Consider the following 16,268-nt stretch of genomic DNA (forward strand, 5'->3'; position numbering starts at 1 on the left):
TTAATTATTATTATATATATTTTTTTTTTTAGGTGAATAATTTGGACCCAGAACTGAAAAAATTGTTTGATTTGTGTGGGATCTCTGAAGCTCAGCTTAAAGATAAGGAAACCTCAAAGGTTATATATGACTTCATTGAAAAAACAGGAGGTGTTGAAGCTGTAAAAAATGAATTACGAAGGCAAGGTGAGTTCCATGTAGTAATTATTCTGTGGTTCTAGTGGATGGGTTGATTGTAAAGTGGTGGCCTTTCTTAGGATATAATATGCTTTCTTTTTTTCCCCTCAATTTCGGATTAATGTTCTTCATACAGTTTTGTTACCATACGGAAGCTGCCAAAGTCTGAAGAGCTTATTTCACACAATAAATAAAAGGCTAGGTCACATTTCCATTTTTATGGAAAAACAAAAAGGACAGCAGCGCCAGATAATCACCTGACTGACACCGGCGCCTGATTGACCCATTTACTATATTGGGGCCTACTGGGTTACCGTCATAGTTCCTATCATTTTATCAAAATAATGTGCTATTTTTTTCCGGCAAATAGAGGCTCCTGAGTGCCCAATGCTAATATTTTAGTTTTTATCTTCATGCCATGTCAAGCTTTGATGAAATAGGCAGTTTTCATATTAGGCTTAAGATATGCTAGTTCCGTGCCGTAATGTTGCATTATTCTCTGGATGTGCCAGTATTAATAAATGCCAAACCCCTGTGATGCTGTGACCTTTTTCTGCTTTTGAAGTTTTCATATTGGCCACTAGATGTCAGCACAAGACTACTGACTTAAAGGGTTGTTCCAAAAACTACTTTTCATCGATTACTCCAGCTCCCATTTCTCCTTGGATTTTTTATTTATTTACTTAATCTTACTTCCTTGTTTGTCATGTGTCTGCTGTCTCATCATCGGTAGTGAGATGTGTCCTGAAACGCCTGACATCAGCAGGACAGGTGACACTAACCCCACCCCTATGAGGCTTGTACTTCTCCTACATTACAAGGCTCCAATGCAGGACGTAACCTGCAGCAATTAAATCAGATTTTCCACAGGGTGATATGGTAGGCCAATAACTGTAGAGTAAGGCAGTTTTGATGGTGGTATTTGGGGAAGGGATATAACAACAATATCTGTTGGGCAGGATTATTTATATTAGTAGCACAACCCCTTTAATTTTCCAGCTCCTATTGTTAGATTGTGGGGCTACACGGTGATCTAGGCCATGGTGACCAAGGATAGCTTTGTGGCAGTGCAGCCATAGAAATGATTGGGGTAGCAGCGCAACCCAAACTCTCATAAAAATCCAGCAGGGTTGGATTGCTTTGCTATTCTGGGGTCATGGCAGCTTGTGAGTTGTGTGCTGCAATTCCTTTCATTTCTTTGCCTGCATTGCTACACAACAGTCCTTGGTCACGTGACTCGTGTTGCAACCAAGTGGTTGTCGGACATAACTTCTTCTTTGCCCAATTACCATGTATGAGTGAAGCATTGGAGCATTTCTTGCTTTTTCTTTACTTGCTTTTGCTCACTACGATCTAGTGGCAGTGAGCATTGTGACTGAGCCTGTTTTCAATATTCTGACTATACAGTATATTAAACGTTTTTGTTCTCTTGCTTGGAGGAAAAATCATTCCCCTTCTTGTTGCTCATTGAGAACTCCACATATTGCAGCACCCTCATTTTAAACTTATGTGCCTCCAAAATAAGAGACACTTACTCTCAGTGCTCCTTCCATTGCACCCATCATGACCTCCTTTCTAATCGCTGCAGGGAAAGCCAGTTTTGTGTAAGCAGCCCATCAGTGTGCCCATGAAGCAAAGCAAAAACACAAGACATTTACTTGGCCAATAGCCACCAGTGGCTGTGGGGGTTCCAAGCTGGAAGGACCCCAAGCCATTGGAAACACACCGGTGATCAACATAAACCAGCTGTGCTGCGATCATACTAGATGCACTTGGATCTGAAGCCTCATATTGGTTCATCATTATGAGTTTTTTCAGACTCCAGCATGGCTGAATGAACCATAAAAAGATTCATACTTACAGTAGCTGCTCCCCACCAATTAATTCCTCCAATCACATGAGGATATGTCTCTGCTGAAGCCAGCCATTGGCTGCAGTGGCACACATAGCCACCATGTCCATGCCCCAGCCAGAACGAAACAGGACAGGGACCTGAAGATGGAGAAACAGGATCTAGCATGCAAAACTGCAGCAGTTAAGTAAAGTGTGTATCTTTTATATAGGTGATGTAAGAGGCTAGGAGGGGCCTTGAGTTAAAGGGGTTGTCTCATCTCACCATTCCGAAGACCAGGAGTTGCGCTTTTTCCGTAGCTCTTATTCACTGCAATAGTTAAATTATTCCTGGAAAAACTCTGTTTGTATTGCACACCATTTTGATCTTGGTTCCGTTGCAAAACCTCGGTATCTGCTAGCTCCGGTCATGGGCAAACGTAATGCCTTGTCTCCCTGGCATTTCACTAATGCCCAGTCAGCATGCACAGTTTTTGGTAGTGTATAATTTCTGTTGGAATAAACCCATTTTAAAGGTCTGCTCCATTCATTTCTGTAGGTCCTCCACGTTGGAATGGTATGTATGGAAGGATGCAAACAATGAGACCTGATAAGCATGGAGTGTAAAGTGTGCCTTTTCTCTTTACCCTTCAAATCCTGTAGTATTGATCCCATATTAACACATTACATATAGGTTATAAGTGTGTGAATATTTAGCTTGATGTGTTCTCTACTCTTTAGTATTGTACTATATGAAGTGCATGCACACTTACATGTGGTTCTGGATTCATACACGTGTTGATATTGCAATACTCAAGACAATTTATTTCCATTTTACAGCACCGCCGCCGCCACCACCTTCCAGAGGTGGTGCTCCACCTCCTCCTTCACACAGCTCAGGTTTACCACCCCCTCCACCAGCAAGAGGTGGCTTTTCAAAACCCCCACCACCTCCTTCCAGAGCTCCTCTGGCTGCACCACCTCCTCCTCCACCTTTCCGACCTGGAGCCTCAGGACCACCACCACCTCCACCCAATCGTCTGCATCCTCCACCACCACCAGGTCATTCTTCATCGGCACCTTCAAGTCCTCCTCCCCCACCACCTCCTCCAATGCAAGGATTTGGGGCACCTGCCCCACCTCCTCCCCCACCTCCACCAGGCCCTCCACCCCCACCTGGTCCACCACCTGTACCTGGATCGACAGCAGACAATGATCATCAAATTGCACCTCCTGTGGGCAACAAAGCAGCACTTCTTGAGCAGATTAAGGGAGGAGCTCAGCTTAAAAAAGTAGACAGTAAGGAAAGTAGACCAGTGTCTTCCTCTGGACGAGATGCTCTGCTAGACCAAATACGACAGGGAATACAGTTGAAAGCTGTGAGTAAACACTGCTAATCTCAACTCTCTCAATACTCTGCTCTTCATGATACGCTTCTGGTTTTGTTTTCTGTTCTGTGATTATGGATGCATTATTTACCAGGTGACCGATGAGGCGGATGCTGTTGCACCTACAGCTGCTGCTCCTCCTGCTCCTGGAATAGTTGGCGCCCTGATGGAAGTAATGCAGAAAAGGAGTAAAGCCATTCATTCTTCAGGTATGGACAGCAAATCTTTACTAATATGTCTGCTGTAAACAGCACCTGGGTGTCACCTCTTTCTTTCAAAAACTATTCATATCTGCCGGCAGGTAGTGTGGGCATGCTCTGTGATACGGGCACAGAAGGAAGTGAGCTATCCCTGTTGTCACTAATGGATCCAGGATTCATTGTAATCCTGCCTGTCATGACTAAAATTAAAAAATGTTGTCTTTATAATCCCCTTGATCCTGGCCTCTACAGCTGGAATCGCTTCCATCATCAACTGGTGCTCCGCCTGTAGTATACTACGACCTGATTCAGAACCTCACTCAGGCTCCACAATTATAGCCACATAAGCCACTCAGTTGTATTAGCCTTATTCAAAAGGTTATTCATGAGATATAGATAATACTCACTCTTTTGAAGCTTTGCTTGTATTTTTCAGTCCTTATTTTTATTTTTCATCTAAATAAATAGCTTATAATGCAAAGTAATCCTGAGTGCTGAACTGATTGCTACCCCATGCTGCGCTCTACAGCTGGAGCCTGGCTTCAGGCCTAGCTCTTATGGTGATCCGGAACATTGTATTAGCACAGGCTTCTTTTCAGTCACTGCTGCCCCTGCCAGGAGTAACCCTGGTGCGGACTGAACAGTCACTATAGAGGCTGCACTGATCTAGTGTTCTGGACCCAAAAGTCTCAGCTGTAGAAATACACTCGATATTTCTTGCAAAGCTTAAAATTATTGTCACCTGGTTGTTTGCACACTTTACCAAGGATTTAACCCTTTGCATTGTGAAAATCCAAAAGAATCCTGCAACATAAAGAGCCATAGATTTGAAAATCTACAGCAAGCCATAAAAACTGCACTGATTTTACCACTGTACATGAACGGGCTATTGTTTTTTTACCGTATCTTATTGCAATAAGTCCTCTGTGTGTGAACTTATCAGTGACTTTTAGAATGAGCCCTCTACTCCCCTCTCATATGTTGCATTCTCTTTTAAAGAAGTGTCTGTTTTATACAGAATAGAAAGGGATGCAAATAAGCTGTTAAGTAGCTCTGCCTCTGATGCCACCATATGTGAGGCAGCTATCATATAAGTCAGGCATCCTCAAACTGCGGCCCTCCAGCTGTTGTAAAACTACAACTCCCACAATGCCCTGATGTAGGCTGATACCTGTAGGCTGTTTGGGCATGCTGGGAGTTGTAGTTTTACAACAGCTGGAGGGCCACAGTTTGAGGATGCCTGCTAGAAGTCAATGTTCAACCCTTTAAATAGGCATTGAGCCATGACTTGGATAATAAATAAGCCAGCATCTCATCTGCAGACAGCTGTTTCAGGGTGATTGTCCCGCATCAGTGTAAAAGCAGAGAGTACTGGCTTACTACTTTCTTCACAGAATTCCAGAGGAACATGTATGGCCTATAAGTCTCCTCACGCCCCAGGGGGAGAGAGTACCTCCCATGTCTTATACAGAATATACAGATGCAGAAATGGATGTACTCCTCCTAGTCATACACGCAGCCAATTAGTGTATTAATAATAAAGGTTTTTTGTTTGTTTTTTACCTGTTAGACACCGATGAAGATGAGGATGATGATGAAGACTTTGAGGATGATGATGAATGGGATGATTGATCTACACGTTATATAAATATATATATATAATATATATTTTTTTTAAGGTGAATGAATACTAAACACTAATTTCTGTCTATGACTTCTGTAAAATGATCATGTAAATGGTTTACCAATCTGCTGTATATTTTTGTTGCTTTTTTAATAATCTGTGCAATACCTCATTGGAAATGCAAAGGTTTGTCATACCGCTGCGCACCAATCTTCCTCCTGCTAACAGTGTGCGAACTGACATTACATAACAGATGACACTAGTGAGTCTACAGCACCTGCGCGACAAGATCTCCCTGCGGAAGTTTCCATGAGTCAGTGACAGAACAACCTTTAATGTAATTGTTGTAATGAAAAAAGAAACACTATTTTCTTACCCTGATTTTTCTGTATCTAAATTTCTTATAGAGAGCTAGTCTAGCACTACGTTTTTTTTTTTTTTTTTTTTGTAATGCTGATCTTTGCTTATTACGCCCCTCATTTTGAACTCTGAGCTACATGTATGTTTTTGTTGGGGTTGTTTTTTTTTTTGGGACTCTACAAGAAATTGGTTTGTATTATTGCAGCTGCTACCAACAATGCTTATAAACCCATTTTTTTCTTGTGGGGGGGAGGAGATGAGTTCAAGCAATTGCATCTTCTATTTTCCAGCAATATTAATTGACTGTTAAACAAAACAGTTTTATATCCAATACCTGGTGAAAGTAGGACTGACAAAACACCAACTCCGAATTGGTGAGATTTTAACTTATATGGTGATTAGAACTGACACAGCAATGCTACATGAGGCCAGTGGCCCTAACTGCATTAACGACATGGACACTATTATAGCCTGTACACTACGCATTACAGCACGTTGGACTATATCAGATATAGAGCCCATTTTGCACTTCTCCTTTCGTCTCTGTGGACAGAACTGCTTGCTTCTCTACTGTAGGGTTAAGTTTCTGAATGCGTACAAGCCACATTGCAGAAGCTCCAGAATCCATTCTTTGCCGTTAATTGTGCTGCATTCCTGTGTATCAGATAGCAAACACTACAGCACAATCATACAGAAAACCTATCTTGAATGGCAAATGAATATTACAGTAGTCTATATGGTAAAATAAACACTAATATGTTATGAACCTGCCTATTGCAATGCTCTATTATCTATTGTATAGTTTTGGGGAACAGAGGTTGGCATTAATAAGAAATAAAGAACACACTTTGTATACATACCTGATATTTACTTCTATTCACACACCTTCGTATATGAGAATATAGTCTGACGTCAGCGCTAATGCGATGGACGAGGACAAGTTTCCGTTCTGTGCTGGTTGAGGAGTCGCAGTGAAGTTCCCGTTGGTTAAGCTTTCATTGTAAATGCTACTGGCTGTTAATAACTAATATAAGGTTAAGTGCGGCAGGCTGGTCCTGTTTCATTTTATATTCTGGACAATCAATAATCATGCAATTAAAGTGATCATGTAAATGTTATAGTGTATTTTATCCATAATTAGAACTGCGTTTCTTCATCTGGGACCCTAATCATATGTAGATGTGACAACATGGAACAGTTGCCGTATCTAAGGCTCGGCTGCTGCAGTAGTGTATCACAGATCTCGTTCCCTGTTGGTATCCAATCCTAAGGTGTGCCTCTGAACAAGCCATAAGGATATATACAGTGATGGCTGCCCCTTCTAGGGTTATATTTCTTCAGGCTTGTTAATATTATATCGCCATCAATTTCATTAATATCATATAACTCTATGTAGGGCCATTCCTCTATTATTGCAGCTAGCTAGCTATCTAGCAGGAATAATGAATGAATGCACAACATAGATGCTCCAGAATTGGTATGGCTCCCATTCACTGGTATGGAGAATGCTAGTAGTTACTAAAACAGACACGTCAGGAGTGGTTACAGGGTTAATTGAAAGATCAAAGACGTCTCTCGTTTACTGTCTGATGAAATCAGAATTTTCTCCATAATTGGAGAGCCTTGGGTTGTAATGAGGATTCCTCTACTTGCTATATATTAAAGGGGTTGTCTCACTTCCGCAAATTTAATTTATAATGTAGAGAAAGTTAATTCAAGGCACTTACTAATGTATTGTGATTGTCCATATTGCCTCCTTTGCTGGCTAGATACATTTTTCCATGACATTTTACACTGCTCGTTCACATGGTTACAACCAACCTGTAATCCAGCAGCAGTGGCCGTGCTTGCACAATGCAGGCAAAAGTGCAGGCCTCTCTGGTGGCCGAGACTGTAGGAGTGTACATAGTACAGAATTTTTTCCCTATAGTGTGCAAGCACGTCCACCGCTGCTAGATTGCAGTTTGGTCGTAACCATGGAAATAAGCAGTGCATAATATGATGGAAATATCAATCCAGCCAGCAAAGGAAGCAATATGGACAGTCACCATAAATTAGTAAATGTCTTGTATTAACTTTCTCTACATAATAAATGCCATTTGCTGAAGTGAGACAACCCCCTTAAAGGAATAGGTAACTTATGCCATAAGGTGAAAGAATATTAAATTCAAAAAAGCCAAAATGCTATGAATTTAAAATAAACTGAAGTGTGTTAGGGGCTATTCACACAAGAGTGCTCCTAGGTGTATTAGCTGGCTATATTAGGGGAGTATGTCATGGCCTGACCTTGGGTTTAACTGTCCCAAACTCACTGCATCAGGATCTATGATGCAGTGAGATCAGGTCAGTTAGACCCACGTGGGGCCATGAGAAATCGGTAATTGGGACGGATAGTGCAACCAGAATACACTCATAGCCGCTTGGGAAAAAAAAACCACACACACTTTTTCATGATGTTTATTTGCCATGTCCCTATGGCAGCTTGGTTGGTATCATTTGCACTGTTCATTCCCTGCACACGCTGAAGATTTTGTGACGGAAATCTCAGCTACTGAAAATCTGTTCCTTTCACCTTAACGAGGCTTGCAGAAATCCACGGGCTTGCCGCCCCATTTAAAGGAATGGAACTGATTTTAGTTGTGGAAATTTCAGCAACAGAATCCACAACTTATCTGCACCCTAAAAAGTCCCAAAATATTTGGATATTGATTGTTGGGATTTGTTTCCATTTTTCTTAAAGTGTAAAAATATGTGCTCTACAATAACACTGAAAGAGTACAAATTTCTAAATGCAAAAAAATAAAGCATCACACAGGAAAATAATACACATGTAGGGTGGCTTCATATTTTTTTCTTTTACAAACAAAGACAGTTTTTTATGTACTTCTCCTGACTTTGGCTTAAAAATTACATGTTCTTTCCCATTTCTTCTTTATCCATTTCTGTATTTGACTCAAAAAACTGCCCTAAAAGCTGTCCCCTTCCCCCAACCAAGAAAAAAAAAGATGTGTAATGACAGTGGTTCAACAGAGCTCCTGAAGAAACTATCTTGCCTCCACAGGTCAGGCTGCTGCTTTTTAGAAAAGCCCATAAAACCCTTTTAAAATATAAAATCTTGGGGCTATTTCACATCTGTATTGATCTTTCTGTTGTTCTGACCTGTCAGAAGAACAGAAAAATGTAAAGAATCAGTTTTTTTGCACCGTTTATTTGAATTGGGTGCCTTAGAGCTCAGTTAGTGCCCATTCCATTATGTATCGGCTATAATAACGAATAAATAATAGACTGGAACTTTGTTTTTAAATGAAAGTTGATGGATGCAAACTGAATGTTCTGCTTCCATTCATAACTCAGTCCATTTAATGGATTTACTTTTATCAGTTATTCTGACAGACAAGTAGAACAAAAATCTCAACGCAGATACGAGCAAGTCCTTAGTTTGCTGCTGCTGTAAAATGCTGCGGACAATCTTCAGTATTTACAGCCACAATAGCTACCACCTACCGCTTCATCCATGTGATAAGTAGGGTATCTCTAAAGTCCCAATCCTACAACATTTTCATTAATATATGTCAGTTTACAAAAATGTACCTACAATACACTCAATCACTAATGTGAATATAGTCCAAAACACAGTAGTTGCACAAAGTCTATACCACGCTTGTAGAGCCGGAGCCAGGACCTGCACACCCTTGAATGTGACATTGTGAGGGAACGTCCTCTTTAATCTGCAGAAACTCATCCACTACTTTGAAATGCCAGATATCATGTGATTCCCACCATCAATAGATTAAAACATACATATAATTTATGAAAAGGATGTGTTGCATGCAAAATTCTTGTAATTGGAATATTTATATCTAAATTATGCAATACTCAATTCGCTGTTATCATCCAATTTTTTCTTAAAGGAACCATGCTCATTGTCCTGTCTTCATGCAGTATGTAGTGAACAGCAGGAATAGAAGTTTTGTATCAACACTCAACTACATCCAAGAAACATTGTACCCACATAAAAATCTGCATACTTCAAACTCTCAATATTGGAGTCTTTAAGGAAACATTTGAGCTGGTGGCACTCCGCTGTATCCCTAAACTCCCATAGTTAGCAGTAAAAAGGAGCTGCATAGTTCACTGTGCCATGCTGTTAACACAGCTCCCATTCACTGGTATGGGTGTTATCGAGACAGCTTCTATAACACTGATCACCCCCCCCCCCCTGGCCTAAGCTTAAAGGGGTATTCCCATCACAGACAATGGGGTCATATAGCTAGGATATGCCCCTATTGTCTGATACCTACAACGAGAACAGAGCAGGGAGAGCTGTGGCTGGAGGAATAGATAAATCACTGCGAAAGGTGCACCTGCAATGATATGCAACTGACCATACTGGCTAATCCCTCAGGATGATGTTTAAAACTGAGACTTTAGCCAATGTTTTCCAGTCAGGAACACACCGGAGCCCTTTTGCACCACCGTCAAGGTATCTCGGTATGGCATGGGTCCTACCACTAGACTAACCTATGGTGTCTGAACACGGTCTAAAAGGTGCTAAGATCCAACTCACAGCCAAGCCTCCACATACCTCCATAGTGAGATCACTCATGCAGTGAGAGAAGGGATAGGGCTGTAAGCCTCACCTATAAAAGGCCATGTGACACAGGCTACCAGGTGCACTAGCAATAGCACATTCCATACATATAAAGAAAGATCACTAAAATAAAGTGGCCTAAATGGGATAAAAATGCTCAAAAACCCCAAACACTGTGCGTGTGTATAACCGGGGAGCAATTCCTCCGCATGTGATCCGTTGCTAGTGGCAATCCCCAGCAAAAATGCATTCAATGGAGGATGTCGGCAGCGGACCACATGCACCACAAAGGCATCCTACACAAGATGGGGTAATGTGTGGCTGCAAATATAAAAATACATAAATCACTGCGAAAGGTGCACCACAATGATATGCAACTGACAATACTGGCTACTTCCCTCAGGCTGAGACTTTAGCCAATGTATTCCTGTCAGGAACAGAACGGAGCCCTTTTGCACCACCGTCAAGGTATCTCAGTGTGGCATGGGTCCTACCACTAGACTACCTACGGTGTGTGAACACAGTCTGAATGGTGCTAGGATCTAACTCACAGCCAAGCTCCCACATACCTCCATAGTGAAATCACTCAGGTAGTGAGAGAGAGTACTCGAAGTTATATAACCCTTCTAAATCAGAAGTCAGATTTGAAACCACAGTAAAACCAGCTTGTTATCTGAAACTTGAGAAATAACAGTATTATTGATGATATAAATAATTTTCTGAGAAATCGGACTATAGAGCCAGTTCAGAACACACTAAGTAACCACATCTGTCTTCTGCTGGCCAGAACTGTCAATCTGAAGTGACAACTAGAGGTCAGATGCAGGTTGTGTTGGACAAGAAATCAAGATATCGTTTGTACTGCATAGAAGGAAGTGTTAAAGCCTTCTGACAGTGAGTCGCCTGCAGTCGGTGATGGAATGTTAACTGTATAATTGGTGAAAGATCAGAATATTTTATGTGACCATTTCTAAGAGCAACTGAATCGATAAGCACTTGTCTCATATGTATGTCAAAGAACATCGATCAAACAGATGGAGGACTCTCACTTTCCAAAACATGTATAATCTTATCTCTCGTAAATTCCTAAAATTCTATGCAAGTGTTATGTTCCTAAATAAAAATGACAAAGATAACCAACGTGACCAGAAATACTGTCCTTCCACAGTGATGAAAACCGGCCAAATGCAGAGTGATGAGTGCTGTTTCGTGTCATGTTATTCTCAGCCGGTTGAGTCAGTCCTTGTATTTATGATGCTTAGCCAAATTCACACAAAGCACCAATGGACAACTACATGGTATGCAGACTCGTGTTTGGGTTCCTGCATGAAGAGTGCCACTTAATTATCTGCCTGATTCAACACAGTGGAGGGGATTTATCAGGGTACTCCACATTAGTTTTAAAGACGTATTTCAGACCAAAAAATAATAATAAAAAAATCTGAATAACATATTTATGGAGGAATATATCCATGTTTATATCTCCACAATGAAGCTCTGAAGTTTTATACACCCACATGGAGTGCCAAGGTTTCTTCATTTAAAAAAATCTTAGGTTGGCATCCATAAATTCTTCTTATCGTTTTCATTGTTGCTGTCAGTTGCACAATTTTTGTTTTTCATGTAACTGATAATGTGTGTAGGGATGAACGAATCGACTTCGGATGAAACATGCGAAGTCGATTTGCATAAAACTTTGTTCTAATACTGTACAGGAGCAGGAGTTCTGTACAGTATTAGAATATATTTGCTCCGATGAGCAGAAGTTATTGCTTCGTGAAGTCTCGCAAGGCTTCGCGCAATAACTTTATAAATTAATTTGTACTGTAAAAAAACATTTCCCGAACTCTGGTCGGGTTCCAAGGTGCCACAGTACAAATTAATTTCTAAAGTTATTGAGTGAAGTCCCACGAGACTTCACGAAGCAATAACTTCGGCCCATTGGAGCCAATACATTCTAATACTGTACGGACAGTATTAGAACGAAGTTTCATGCGAATCGACTTCGGATGTTTCATCCAAAGTTGATTCGCTTATCCCTAATTGTGTCATAACTAGACTATTCTCGCATTTCTGCTCCTGATCCACTTGGACTTGCTGTAGTTCCTTGTGTCTCAATTACAGTAGAGAACATTTACACCCTTCATACTCCTTCCAGTTACTTTATCACTCATAGTGTCAATTGAACACGATCTGCTGCCTAGAAACGATGATTGAGGTGTCTGCACCAAGACTGAACCTTATAGGGCAGTGACGGCTAACCTTGGCACTCCAGCTGTTGTGAAACTACGACTCCCAGCATGCTCCATTTATTTCTACAGAGTTCTGAGAGCAGCCAAGCAAGGGGGGCATCTTGGGAGTTGTAGTTTTACCACAGCTGGAGTGCCAAGGTTAGCCATCACTGTTATAGGGCATCTGTCAGCAGATTTGTACCTATGAAACTGGCTGACCTGATACATGTGCACTTGGCAGCTGAAGGCATCTGTGTTAGTCCCATGTTCATATGTGCCCACATTGCTGAGAAAAATGATGTTTTAATATATTCAAATGAGCCTCTAGGACTGGGATGTCAAACTCGTGGCCCTCCAGCTGTTGCAAAACTACAACTCCCATCATGCCTGGGCATACTACAGCTATCAGGGAATGATGGGAGTTGTAGTTTTGCAACATCTGGAGGGCCATGAGTTTGACATCCATGCTCTAGGAGCAACGGTGGCGTTGTCATTACATCTTGAGGCTCTGCTCTCTCTGCAACTGCTGCACCCTCTGCACTTTGACAGGGTCAAGCAGTGAAAACATCATCACACCTGGCCCAGACTTCTAAAGGCAAAGTGGAGAGGGCACAGCAGTTATTTTAAATGTAAAGGCCCCGATTTATCAAGACCGGTGTGTTGCCAAAGCAGGCATTTAATTTATGATGTGGAATTCCAATGTAGAAAAAAGTGATTTCTTCAGCACTCCTTAAAAAAATCTATCCTTTTTAAATGCATTAAAAACATCCTGTATAAAAGAGTAAAAAAAAACAACCCTACGTGTTTCGGACACAGTGAGACTTGTCCTCGCTCATGGCATATTAGCATGAGTGAGGACAAGTCTTTCTGTGTCTGAAACACGTAGGGTTGTTTATCCCTTTGTACATGATGTTTAATGCATTTACAATAAAGGATTTTTTCTTTTTAAGGAGTGCTGGAGAAATCGCTTTTGGGGGGAACTATCTCCCCTTGCGGAGAGCTCTCTTAATCGGCTTGAGAAGCTTTTTAGGCCATACATGCGCCTCTAATTCTGGGAAGAAGAGATGCAAATGCGCTCTTTGACTAGCTCTGCCTCTGATGCCACCAGATGTAAGGCAGCTCTCCTATAAGTCAATGTTCAACCCTTTAAATAGGCCTTGAGACATGCTGCTGACAGCTGTTTCAGGGTGATTGCCCCTCATCAGTGCAGTGTTGTGTGTCACTTTAAGTAAGCCATAATGGTAAGTCCTTCTAAAATATATGGTAAATACAGGACAAAGTATGCTGTGCAATTTTTATTTTTTTGTCTGGCAGAATTGCGGGCACCATAACTGAAACCCAGCTGACCCCATTTCTGTAATGGTGTCCATCATATGATTTTATATTCTTAGACCCAAATAGAAAAACAAAGGATGCCGCAATGTGAACAAGGCGCAAGTCGCAGAAAACTTTTAACTGTAAAAACATAAAAAAAATATTGCAAACGCAAATGGCCTGGTAATTGGTGCTTCCAATCTAGAGGGAATTCAGTCTGGTTATTGGACTAACCACATGATATCTTGCCATATCCATCCACTCGTATTAACCACCAGTGTTGTGATTGGCACTAAATGCATTTAGTTTCTGTACAGAACAAGCTTCCTAGGCTATATGACTATTTGCTAAATTATGTTTACTTAGTATTGAGATGCTTTACTTGAGAGACTGAAAGACTGGGAAAATTAATTGTGGACACAGGTACCCAGATTTGTAGTTGTCCATCAGTGAGATTTACAACAAGAGCGTTCCGCTATTCAGTTGCTGGGAGGACATGCTGGCAAATTTACAATTGCAACATAATATGTTTTACTATGTATAGCTTCTGACTTTAGTGGTGTCTGAGATTATGTGGTAGCAGCAGACATGCCTCCTAAGAATACATGATATCTTGTTAACTTGGATTGCTTCCAGGGTACAAAAGGATCATCCTGAAACATTTGTAAATCCTCATATACTACTGCTATGCTGACCTGCACCATTTGTAGAGAATAGAGTACACAAGTAATATATACAGTACAACACAACTGTATGCTGTTCTAAATACCCTGGGAAATAAATAAAGTTCTAGTCTGGCACCTTCAAACTACTGAAAACAGCAGATTTCTTCGATGGAAGTCATGGTCAGGCAGCCAAGGTATTCCCCTGCTGAAGCCTCTTGAGTCAGCCAGAGCGAGATCATTGTATGTTATCAGTCCTTTGCTCTGACTTATACTGAGAACATATTTTTACATTGACAACTGGGCCACCAATAACACTAGCTGCACCTCTCATGCCCTTATTTAAAGGGGTTATCCAACTCCTGAAATTCTGCACCATACACCCAGGCTTCTCACACACAACATACTTACCATGCTCCCCAACACCCTCATCGCTTCTGGTCTTCGCACGGCCGCTGCTGCTTCTCGCTGTGTGCGGATGAAAACTTCCTGGGAAGGGGGGGGGGGGGGGGCAGCCACTGTCAGATGGGGACAAGCCTCCCTAGCGTCACCTGCGATGCTAGGGAGGCTCGTCGCTGCCTGCCATTAGCTGCCCCTCCCCCGACACCAGATGTTTTCATCCTCCCTACACAATGGGGGGCATTATTAAAGCACGGGGCACTATAGAATAATTATTTACACCACAGGACATTAATGGATGCACACACTGATGGTCATGAAAAACCTAGTGTGTCAGTTTTTAACAGACTTTTTATTTTTTTTCACTGTTGTGTGCGTGTAGCCTAAGTCCAAACCATCTTCATTGATATCTTCTCCCGGCCAGGCCGCCCGCTGTACTGAATGCGCATGCCGAGTCCGTGCATGCGCCCTGGTGACTTCTTCCTGGCCAGTATAGTGTAAAGAAAAGTCTTCTGTGCACACGCGGCCACTGCGATTCCTGAGAAGAGCGGTGGCCGTAACCAGGGGAGATGGAAGACAACAGTCAGGTAAGTATAGGTTTATTTTTTTCTAAGTGGTGGGGATTTGTTAATAAAAGATATTTAGAAAAATGACCACTGTTAAATCATTAACAGATTTAACAGTGATCATTAAGATGATAATACCCCTTTAAGGTGATCCCATACGGACTCCACCCTTTGAGGATTATCAGCCTCAAATTCCGAAGTTTGTTGGGAGCTCTGGAATCCAGGTCAACACTGTGGGCTTTACAGAATTTTTTTTTTCCAAAATCTTTTTCTTTGAAGATTGTGGAACACCAGTAAATTAAGCAGAAAGGATGGCATTTTGGGGACTCAAGCTGCTTATAGGCTTTTGTGAACAACTGAAATTAGACAGTATTGGAGTGAAGAGGTTTTGTAACATTCCAATTTACTGTAAGGCCATGACCAGGGGCGGACTGGGAACTTAAAGTGGCCCCATTTTGTAGTTGGGTCCAAATTGATGGAAGGCAGGGCCACTATACCATATTGTGGTACATTATATCACCCCAACAGAGCCAAATACCACAGTCCATCACAAAATACTGCCAGCAGCACAAAATACATCCCAAAAAGCTTCCACTGGCCGGCTGTGAGGCGGCCCTCTGGCCCACCAGGAAATTTCCCTGTAAGGTCTATGACCAAACCACAATTCTTTTATTTTTACATTACAATGATAAAAGCACAATCCCCCTCCCCCAAATGATCCAAGATTTGATCATCCATTTAAAATTCCTTGACCACTTTAACCTTAAGTTTCCTAAAGTGTACAACCCTGAAAAAAAATCTGTATAGATAAGTCCCTTATAAATTATAAAGAGAACATAATCTTCCACCAATATCTGCTCAGCAAGAGGGCAAGGTATTGCTTTAAAATGTATAAGAGTACCTCCAGGTATACCCACATGTTCTTG

At 41.4% G+C, this 16,268-nt stretch overlaps 1 protein-coding gene across 2 annotated transcripts in view; it reads left to right on the forward strand.

The window, feature by feature from the left end:
- WASL (WASP like actin nucleation promoting factor) overlaps positions 1 to 6,697 on the forward strand; it is a 47,595-nt gene extending 40,898 nt beyond the window's left edge. Inside the window, exons 8-12 of one of the 2 annotated variants that reach the window (XM_044280268.1) lie at positions 33 to 186; positions 2,567 to 2,584; positions 2,848 to 3,386; positions 3,490 to 3,604; positions 5,166 to 6,697. In XM_044280268.1, coding sequence (XP_044136203.1) covers positions 33 to 186; positions 2,567 to 2,584; positions 2,848 to 3,386; positions 3,490 to 3,604; positions 5,166 to 5,227 — 888 coding nt within the window. In that variant the 3' untranslated portion in view covers positions 5,228 to 6,697. The remainder of the gene's footprint in view (positions 1 to 32; positions 187 to 2,566; positions 2,585 to 2,847; positions 3,387 to 3,489; positions 3,605 to 5,165) is intronic. The other variant, XM_044280269.1, reaches the window with a different exon arrangement.
- The last annotated feature ends 9,571 nt before the right edge of the window (positions 6,698 to 16,268 follow it).

This window comes from Bufo gargarizans, chromosome 2 (genome assembly GCF_014858855.1).
Source record: "Bufo gargarizans isolate SCDJY-AF-19 chromosome 2, ASM1485885v1, whole genome shotgun sequence".
Lineage (NCBI taxonomy): Eukaryota > Metazoa > Chordata > Amphibia > Anura > Bufonidae > Bufo > Bufo gargarizans.